The sequence below is a fragment of the Melampsora larici-populina genome, assembly GCF_000204055.1.
Source record: "Melampsora larici-populina 98AG31 unplaced genomic scaffold MELLAscaffold_155, whole genome shotgun sequence".
NCBI classification, from domain to species: domain Eukaryota; kingdom Fungi; phylum Basidiomycota; class Pucciniomycetes; order Pucciniales; family Melampsoraceae; genus Melampsora; species Melampsora laricis-populina.
Window position 1 is genome coordinate 1 of NW_006768918.1, and position 10,918 is coordinate 10,918.

Sequence of the window (10,918 nt, forward strand, 5' to 3'; positions counted from 1 at the left end):
TTCTTCACCCTCATTTCATTTGATGATTCAGATTCATCCAATAGTGCTTTTAAATTTGGAATACCTATCATGACTGGTTTTTCTTCAAACGTCGGAAGTTACCGACCCGTCCTATCGGCTCTCATAGTCATGACTGTGGCTTCAAGCGCCGCTGCTTCATCTCATAATCCGACTCACAACCTTTGGTCTCGTGATGCGACTACTACATCAAAAGCCAAATCATCAAACTCAGCTGGTGCCGGTGCTGGAGCTGGTAGTTTACAAACTGGAAATTTTCCTCCAATCGTTCAATCTATGGCTCCTTCAACAATGACAGCTTTACCGGCTACTTTCACACCTGGTAGCGCTTCGCCCGTTCCTGGAGCTCCAGCCCTTCCATCAACTATCCTTAACATTGCTAGTTATCCTCCACTCGATTTGATTCCTTCCGTCAATTCACCAGAAGTCAAGGAATGGCTTAGTCAGATCGATATGACCAAAATTCCATCTTCAGCACCAACTGGACTGAACGGATGTAGTAACACATCTAATGCGGCTGCTGTCAAATCAGCAGGAGCTGGTGGGAATTGTTGGTGGACTTGTGGTGGTTGTTCGCGTGATACGGATATCACTGTCTGCCCCAACAAAGCTACATGGGGTGCTAGTTTCGATGATGGACCTTCACCTGATACACCTATCTTACTTGATTATCTTGCTAAACATAATCTTACTACAACCTTCTTCGTTGTCGGATCACGTGTTCTCAGTCGTCCTGCCATGTTACAATATGAATACGAAGCTGGAAATCAAATCTCGTTAGTCTTCATTCTCACCAAATCTTTTTTACCAGTGATACTGACTTTGATCGCGGTTTCTTTTTTCGTCGGATAAGTGTTCACACTTGGTCTCATCCTGCCCTCACTACCTTGACCAATGAGCAAATTGTTGCAGAGCTAGGGTGGTCTAAAAAGGTCATCAAGGACACTATTGGCGTCACCCCCAACACGATGAGACCTCCTTACGGTGGTAAGCAATTTTGTTTGTACAGCTGTTTTTACCGGAGTAACTGAAGAGATCATCACCTTGCTTCCCTCTCTTCAGATATTGATGACCGAGTTCGTTACATCGCTATGGCTATGGGCCTTACACCTATCATTTGGACTACATCCCCAGCTGGAAAGACCTTTGACACTCAAGGTAATCATCCCTTTTTGAGTTGAAGTTGAAGTTTGTTTGAATGAGTCACTGATTACTCCACTTTATCAATAGATTGGAAGATCTCCACTGGTATCGTAACACCAGCTCAAGTTCTCAAGAACTTCCAAGATATCATTGCATCAGCTTCTTCGCTCACCAGCGGTTTCATTGGTAAATAGTCTTATCATATTGAATCCTTCATAAGATTCCAGTACTAATGCAGACCTTGTTCATCTTACAGTTCTTGCCCACGATTTGTATCCTCAAAGTGTTGCCTTAGCAGTAGAATACGTTCTACCACAAGCTTTAGCAGCTGGAAACTTGACAGTAGAACCAATCATCACTTGTCTTGGTCAACCACTTTCAGAAGGTTATGCAGAAACAGCTACCACCAATGTATCAACCGGACCATTCTCAACCAATTCATCTACAGCTAGTCCTAAAGTGTTTAGAAACGGTACTGATGCATCTGGTTTCTCTGGAAATGTTAATAAACCTTCTTCCTCATCTATTCTTTCTGTTAAACCTTTGATGTATGGTTTATCTACATCTTTGATGATCTTATTTATTACTTTGTTGTAATAATTTTTTCTATAACATTTTTTCCTTTTCACTAAAGAAGTACCGACTTGAATTATGACCTACTCATTATGAAATCATTTCCTTCCCCCCCCGCCTTTATTTTTCTTTCTTCTTTTCTTTCTTCATGTTCTTTTTCATTCCTCTCTTCAAACCTTGTTCTTTTTTCTTTTTTCTTTTTTTTTCTTTTACCACTTTTACATTTGATTTCAATTTTGTTTTCTTTTCTTTCTTTCTTTCTTTGGTAAACGATATTGGATTTATAAAAACGTTTCTTCGTTACACTTGTTACATTCATTTCAGCAAATAAACTTTTTGCTTTCTTCTCAGTCATTAAGCATTTAGAGACACATTAGAGGACCTAATTATCAGTTCTCATCAATCCTTGACCCATTACTAAGCTCAAAGAAGGTTTGTCTTTTTATGAAGTTTGAATTGCCAGATGAACACTTCTATTGCAGGGCTCTCTTAACCTCGTGAGATAGGTGCCCTAGATAGTTATGGTGGCCGCCGAGCGCCAAATGAGTCAAAACCCCAAAGTGCAAAAAATCAACCTGAATCTTGCCCTCAATGCCCTGTTCAGCCTATCCTGATTCTGACCAACAACACTTTGCCCGTTGTCACTCCCTGTCCACTCAGTGTCTATTCCACCGAGTGTTTCTTTATATCAGCTACAAAGTCTTGCTCTGTAGTCATTAATTGGACTGGCAATGTGCAAAGATTCTTCTTCTGAGCAATTGCTGTTGAAAAACAGATTGCATTTTCTTTTTGGTGTTTGCTGTCAAAAAGAAAGTTGCTCTAATTGCTTAAAAAACAATCATCATATCTAATGATCAATGCATCACGGTTACAAGATAAAATTGCAGGGTCCGGGAAAGTCACAAGTATATATTTGAAAGATCATTATAATATCTATCAACATTACTCATGAAGATGCTTTCCAATGTCATCATCTTAAACAACCACATTCTTTTTAAAAGGTTTGGTTTTCTAAAAACATCACTCACAGGGTACATGAGGATCTGAAGATCAGGACCAATATATTATACATAGACGATTTGCAAACAAATAGGGAAAAAAATGGATGAAAGAATGGAATCAAGGGAGATGAAGGGATTTTTTGGTCTGGGGTGATGGACTTGCAACAGACCTGGGCTTGGAATAGGCTCAAGCAGACTTTCAGGGGGAGTTTCATATGGGAGTCTCACATTTTTCCAGCCATTTCAACAATGGTTGATTGACTTTTTTGAGGATTCTCTCCTGTGCAAAACTCATTTTTTTTGAGTTTCCACTTTCAAAAAGCATGAAGTGATATGGAAGGAAGAGATGATCCTCCAATGAAGATCATGTGTTCTTGTGACCATTTATCTGTAGATCCTTTGCAATACACTTGCTAAAATCCTTTAAGATTGACATTCATCTTCCATGGCTGGAGTAGCAGCAAGGACATCCTTTTCTCATGATCAGTTAGTAAGATTTGACATAGCCACTCTGTGGCCAACACACACATTGGGTGTGTTTAAGTTGATTCAAGAAGAAACCAACCATTCTTGGAATGGCTGTAGGTTTTGACTCATTTGGCACACCACAGCCACCATAGACTTGCAACTAATCACACACTTTTGGTGGATGAGCAGGAACCCAAAACCCCCTGCTTGGGTAAATCACCTATACAGTTGTGTACATACTGTAGTTCACACACTACATTATTACTGAGGAGAACAAATTGTTCAGAAGTTCAAAATGAACAAATTTGATCTTTGAGAGAAGTCCATTGACCCAACATTGACCCCTTGCAACAACAACAGGACTGAGTAAGATCTTTTCAGTACAAATCAAGAGCACTTACACATTAAATCAAGTTAAAACTGGTTTTACTGGCTTTAAAAAAGTTTTGGACAAGGAATGAGAATTGATTGGTTTTATTTCAAAAATAAAACCCTTATTGCCTGCACATCAAATTCAAACTTTCAAAAACATATTTTGTGTTCATGGTGGTCAGAGGCACTTACAAATCTGGATAGGCAGATGTGATGGGACTCACCATGTCCTTGTGGCAGTCGCCCGACCAGGAACGCACACGGACTCCCTTTGAGGCACAAAGGCGACTCGTGTGCGCTCGTCGACAAGCGAAGACCACACAGGCATGGTGACTAGGTACAGCTAGCCCCAGTTAAAATGCTCACAGGGGTTGATTGAGAGGAAGTGGTACTTTTTGAGGTTGTGAAAATGTCTCCATGCCAAACTCACATTTGAGGAGTTCCGCACAATCACCAGGCCCAGCTGATTAGTCCTAAGTCCCTCACCAGACCAATACTGCAACTTCTCTGCACATTTTTCCCATTGAGAGGAAGTTTTGGAACTACTATATCCCCTCTATACAGAGCAGAGCCTGCGCACCACACTCTGGGGGGATAGATCACATAGCAGAGTGACTGCTCCACAATGCGCCAGGGCTGGGGTTTCTCCGCTATATACAGGAGCAATACCTTGTCCCCATGAGCTGACTTTACTCACCCTGTACATAATGTATCAATTGGATGTTTCAATCATCACAAATCCATGATCACTTCAATATTCAATCAACTATGGCTGGTGTAAAACACCCACTATACTAGAACAACATGGAAAGAGGCACCTGTATTAAATGAGTGGACAAGGGGAAAAAAATACCCTGAGCAACCCCTTGAGATGGTCCAAACTGTGGTACATTCAATCTACAAGGCTATTTGACTGTTCTAATGTGTGTGAGACACTATTAGGGCGGTTCAAGTTGACAATTGCAAACAACCTGAAATTCACTTCCGATCTTATTTTTTAAGGTAGTTGCAATGTTAAAATTTTGGATCACCTTGCATGAACGGCCTTCAAAATGAGTTTTAAGGCCTTGAAAAAACAGGCACACTGTTGCAATTCTTCTTTTTTTCCTAGCTCACGTCCTTTTTTTGTATGTTTTTTTTATTTGTCATTGGTTTTTGTTTAATGAAATTAATGAATGAACGAGATTGAGAGAGAAAGCTCTTTGCCTGATGAAAAATCAGACAAACCAGTTAGTCACACCCAAGATACGTACTCATCATCCATCACTTTCTTTGACAACATGCCTTGAATATCTGCTAGAGTCTCTGCTATCCGTGAGCTCAGCAATCTCTATCTTGTTGCCCACACAACATCAGATATACGCATGCCAGGATTCACTCAAAATCCCAACAACCCCACCAAAGGCAAAATGTTCTTCCGTGACAATCACCATCTGGCCGATTTATATGATGAACTTTTTGATTTAGAAGAACATTGGGGGAACTGCTTGGTCACGTCACCTCAAGGTGTTACCTGAATGAACGTATACGGATGCCATTGCCAACTGCATTCAATATACAAGACATGCTGCGAAGCAGACAAACTGACTTTTGCCAGGCCATGCGCACGACACCCAAAGGCTTTCAAGCTCTGCTCCAAATGATTCAATTGCATCCCGTCTTTGTGTCTTCTAGCCACAATCCACAGCCACCCATTGAAAAACAGCTTGCTATTACCCTTGAGAGGCTTGGAAGCAACGGTAATGGTGCTTCTGTAGGCCGCTTTGCAGAGGAATAAGCAGGAGTTGTGGAGCTTAAATGGGAAAGAACAGAGCCACAGCAAGAAAAGCAACCGGGTAGACCTGAACTGCCAAAAGGAAATATCAGAGTCAATTCTGATTTGGGTACCGCGTTGACTACAGGGAATGCCCCGTGTAAGTGCTGACAGACCAGGAAGAACCTTGCGGGGACCTGATTTTTTTTAAAAAACAGATGTTACATCAAGGAACAGACAAATAAAAAAAAGAGAAGGCACCTTTTTTCAACTATTTTTTTGCTGATGCCTGCACAAAAGTGGTAAAATTTTAAGGCCAAATTATACAACGTAAAACTGCAAGCCACCTCTAGAGCTGGCTCACAGAGTTAAAATTATATGTAAAATTTTAAGGCACCAAACAAATCGGGTGTCGGTAAAATTGGCTGTAAAACGCCAACTTGAACCACCCTATTCTACCTCTGTTGATCAAGAAAATTTGTTAACAAGCTCTTGAAACCCTTTTTGAATCCTTTTATCTTGAGATCCTAATCACCAATGTTCTCTAATAATTCCTTGCAAAGCTGGACTTAAAATCCACTTCAGGTTCTGGGTAATGGTTCAACTTGGCCTTCCTCCACTAGCCAAATTTGACCACAAATCCCTGATTGCACACAGGCAAGATTTTGGCCTGCTACAGCAGATTGCACAGTATGCCACAATATAGTGGCACAATACAACAACTGCTATATTGCCCGCAATATCAATGAATTGCACCTACAGCACTCCACAAATCTGAGAAAAAACAACTGGAGGTAAGAAATTGAGAGTGTTGTGCTCTGTCTGCACTCTGGAATGAAAAGATGTCTGAACCTCATTGCATTGTGGAGCAGTTGTGGTATTGACCAGATACCTAAGCTTGTGAGGAAGCAGTCTCAGACTGTGGGAATTAGTTGTGTTAGAGATGATCAGGAATTGTGGTTTTATCCAGAGTACATAAATTCTGAACACAAGAGATTAATTTCACTCATGTCAATACCACAACCTGAGTTTAACATTACATTACCATTTTCAATAACTTTTAAATGTGCCAGATCAGTTGCCTATATTTGATACAAATTCAATATATCTGCAAAAAGTTCAGGCTTGGTATGTTTTCCACTTTTCCACCCTTCCAAGTTGATATTGGATCATACCATCTCTTTCAAAACTGTGTGATGCTTCAACAAAAGTGGAAAGCACTTATTTTGTTTGTTTCAAGTTTAGAATGACAAGGTTTCAAATGGTGCAGCAATATATCATCAGAGGTGATGAGCTGCTAGCTATGGCAGTGAAATTCCCTGTTATCTTTGATGACTCAATGTTCAAGACTTTCCAGCTACCCAAAGTCTGGAATTTACCCTACAATAATCTGAAAAGTAAAGAAGTATCTTTTTGGTGGTGGGTTTTGAACAGAGCAGACACCAGAAACCTATGCATTGGGATGTATTGAACTTTGTCTCAACTGATGCAAGATCAAAGGCCTTTCATTTAAATGTGGCATTTGCCAAAATGTTCAAAAAGTCATGTCAAACTCCTATCCTTTCAAACTTATCCTGTGCTGACTCTTCACAGCAAACATCCTTTGTGTTGTGAAATTCCAATGAAACTCTGGTCCCTGTAGTGGATCTTGAGCTCCTTCACACAATGCTTCACATCCAGAGTTCAGCAGATCTTGCACCACATTTGATCAAGTTAATGTCAATGGGATCTATGTAGGAAATAAATAGTTACAATAAAACCAATGCAATTGCATCCCTTTTTAATGAGATAATTAGCCATTCTTCATATTCCAGGTCTTCCCCAGATTTGATGTGAGCTACGGTATTGCACATTTATGTCAAACATGATAACACATAGTCCAATATTTTATATATAAACAACATTTCTTTGATGGTAATTAATTAATTGCATTGCTTGCAGCCCAAATACACAATGAGGATGCATTGAATTCTGATGCCTAAGCCTTGAGCCCTAAGTCTCAGGCCTAATCAATAACACGTAAAATGCAATAGATTTTTATGAATTTTGGCCTATCCTGCCAATGCATCTACCTCACTCTGGATAACCCACAACATTGCATAGCCTGGGTTTTCCCCCTATTTATGCAATTGAACAGGTTGAAACGTAGTGCATATATAATTCATGATTCAAAACAACCTGGTGTCTACATTCAACAGGTAGGAGCTAAATTGACACACCAGCCCTGATTAGAATAAGAGTTAGATTTTGGATGACTGTGGTGGCACTTTTTGGTACAGATAATAACTTCTTCACATATCTATGAAAGTTTCTCCTGGAAGCCTATCAGCTTTCTGTGGGAAGTGCCCATAGCTTCCTACACAATATCTGAATCAAACAATTTAAAACCCAAAGTTCCTGCGGGAAACAATTGGAAATGGGCCTAACCATATCCAAAAATTCCAAGCATTGATATGTGTTAAACTGTGTCACCTGAAATCTGGGATATATGATTCCTTAAGGACATAGCACATTGGTACTCTACATATATCATGATGCTGCCTTGAATACATGGGCCATGCAGCCAATTGCCTGTGTTGACTTGGAGTTTGGTGAAGAAATGTCTGGGTCTTACAAGGCTGAGGACATCCCTGGAACTTGGCCCTGGCTCAAGCTTGAAATTCAACATTTTTGGGAAGCTCATGGATATGGAATCCTCAATGTTGAATAGCTGGCTGAAAGATCAGCATGTCAGCACTTAATCTGTTTGATTGGTCTTGAGTTTCTTTGTGGTGTTTCATCCATTTTTATGCTGACTCAATTATGATATTTTGAATAAAGAAATACCACCCAAATGTCCAAGAGATCTGTTCAAACTCAACTCTCTGGCCATTGTTTACACCTCTTTTATCTCACACACTTCACCATTCTTATCAGTAAATTGACAGGTCATCTTGCCCAAGGTTATTAGACTCTGTACCAGAGAATGTCAGATTTTTTGCATTATTTTTTTACCACCAACAAAGCTGATTACATCAAGCTGCACCAGTGGTAAAACACCTCTTCACAGGTTTTGAATGTCTTTAGCACCAGCATTGACTTTCTCAGACAAGAAACTGGAGTTTGAACAAGGGGGTTGATTTTTGTGGGACTGACTGTAATAGTATATCATGGTCTCACATTTTGAAAACTATTGGATCCATCAAAATTAACCAGTTCCACACTGACTTACCCCTGACTTGTGCTTCCTATAACCCGAGTGTCAATAAGGAATTTTCATGAGCAAGGAAAACCAGAATACTCAAAGGGTTGTGTAATCCAGGACTTGGAGCAGCTTCACTTGCGCAAGTGACAGCTTCCAATTCTGTTTAAATTTCATTGGGAAATTATCACACATCCCAATTGAGATTTGGTTGGTGCAGGAAGTGCACATCTGTCCAAGTATTCGACAGACTCCTAGTGACAGTGACCTGTGTATATTTACAATCCTCATTTATATTATCATTTTTACCTCATCAATAACCTCATTGAAATCCCACCATTCCATTGTCTATACTATATCTCAGAATGGTGAAAATCATGGTAACAGTGCTGGTTAAAGACCTCATGCAATATCTGGCAATGTGGTACCCAGAAATCCATGACAAACTCACCCTGAGCCAGTTGTCAATATTTGCCACCCTGTGTGCCAACTTTTTGAAGGGGACAAGCAGTCTACAGTACCAGGCCCTTCCATCAAGCAAGCACCCAAGTATGCTGCTGACAAGGCTAGTGAGCTCACAAACACTGCATCAAAGGAAGTTAGAAAGGAAGTTGCCAAAGAGGAAAATGCCAGCATGGGTACAAGGGCAACAGCTTCCAAAGTAGATTTTGCATAGTTCTCTCATCTCTCTAACATTATAGATATCTTTAACACTTTTATATCAAACTTTGGGATGTAGTTTGTGACAAGATCAACAAGTTCAACAATGGTTCATCAGCCACTTCCAACAAGGTTATACTTTATTATGAGCTTGTGATGTAGCATCACGCTCACACCCGGTGCCACAAAGCCACAAAGCCACGAGGCGCCCTGGAGGGGCACATGGCAAGGGCCAGGGCTTAGGCCACACCGTGGCCCACACACCGAACCCTTCATGGCCTTCAACGGGCATGGAATTCAGTCAAAGTCCCCCTAAAGATGGTCTTAAGCAGGGAATGGCGACCAAAAATGCAGATCTGGGGTTCTTTGAATGGAAGGCCACATTGGGCCACACCATGCTAGGCCATGGCCCTGGCCATGCCCTGGGCCCCAAAAAAGCCGCCGGGTGTGAGAGTGAATGTAGCATCATCTAACCCTTTGATTGATTTCAATTTTTTCAATAAAAAGCCAAATATTAGAGATCCTTTTTTGCCACTCTGCTCTTTGATTCCCTTTGTAATTGTAATATTATCACAGTATGCCAAAATCAATTTTAGGACTGTTCTCACTATGCTTTGCTGTTGAGCTTCTTGACACTTGCTCACACGAGCAAAGCAGCTTTGTGATTTGCACAACCCTTCTGTTGCCCTCAGGAAAACAACATGTAATAACTTATAAGTGATATATCACTGCTGCTGGGTGATTACATATAATTTACATATGTAGTGTGGCATTCAAAAGTAGTAATTAAGTCTAGGAATGGTAGAAAGAAACACTACCCGGACACGGTGAAACAAGGATCTGGGGCTACTAATTTTAAAAGAGCTGAAAGAGGACTTGTAAGGGCTTTCGGAGATCAGTATTGATGGATTGTTTGTTTGATGAAGCTATGTTACAATTGTAAATGATGATAAACAAGAACTAAGAACATAAAAAGGGCTTGATATACCCGGCAGACAACAGTAAAGCACACAGAAAGTATCACATAGACTACATAAAAGGGTGCACATGTGAACATCTCTGTGTTCAACTAGCTGGTGATCATGTAGATTATCACAAGTGAACAGTACATATAGATCTTCAAAGCTATATTGAGCATGTATAACCCTTTATTCTCATATAACCCTGATTCACCTTTGTAATTTATTATATCACAGCCCATCTTTTTAGCACAAAAGCCCTAGACTTCTCTTCTTTGCGGTCATCACTTGCCAAGTAGATCAGTTTTAGATGAACTGCTATATGTTGGGTTCCCAATCCAACTTAGTTGCTTGAACTAAGACTACACATGGTATTAGAAAGATCATCATAAATCAAATCATTCAGGATCATCTTCCCAATTGATCCATGTGTGCTTTTTTGTTTCAAACAATAGGCCTGTTCAAACCTAACCTGGTTGCCACAAACCCCGGCACACCTGGTTGGCTTTTTGGCTGGGAGCTCTCAATAAATGTCAACTTGATACACAAAGTTACCACCAAAGAAGCAACTGAGTGTACCAGTTTTTTGGCAACTGGGTTAGGTTTGAACACAGCTAGTGTCTTTGTAATATCACATAGTAAGAGAAAGATAGAGAAATATGATACACAGAAATCAATTAATTAAAATATATTAAGAATAGACATGAGTAGTTTGTGTATCATACATGTAATTGGTTATTGCATGTATTTATGTGTATGCAACTGTTTTACCTGTCTTATTTATTCTCCT

General features: G+C 40.1%; 3 protein-coding genes across 3 annotated transcripts; all 3 read left to right on the top strand.

Annotated features, from left to right (window-relative positions):
- Positions 1-28: 28 nt before the first annotated feature.
- On the top strand, positions 29-2,234 carry MELLADRAFT_73737 (family 5 carbohydrate esterase; the record flags this gene model as incomplete). The annotated part of the gene is made up of 5 exons (XM_007419290.1): positions 29-794; positions 872-1,005; positions 1,081-1,176; positions 1,249-1,347; positions 1,418-2,234. The coding sequence occupies 5 exons, from the start codon at positions 70-72 to the stop codon at positions 1,756-1,758; spliced, it is 1,395 nt and encodes a 464-aa protein (XP_007419352.1).
- Positions 2,235-6,574: 4,340 nt separating this feature from the next.
- Positions 6,575-8,038, top strand: MELLADRAFT_114390 (uncharacterized protein; the record flags this gene model as incomplete). Its single annotated transcript, XM_007419291.1, has 2 exons — positions 6,575-6,725; positions 7,830-8,038. 2 exons carry the CDS (start codon positions 6,575-6,577, stop codon positions 8,036-8,038), a joined length of 360 nt encoding a protein of 119 aa, XP_007419353.1.
- An 836-nt stretch (positions 8,039-8,874) lies between these two features.
- Positions 8,875-9,185, top strand: MELLADRAFT_85604 (uncharacterized protein; the record flags this gene model as incomplete). Its single annotated transcript, XM_007419292.1, has 2 exons — positions 8,875-8,901; positions 8,967-9,185. 2 exons carry the CDS (start codon positions 8,875-8,877, stop codon positions 9,183-9,185), a joined length of 246 nt encoding a protein of 81 aa, XP_007419354.1.
- Between the last annotated feature and the right edge of the window lie 1,733 nt (positions 9,186-10,918).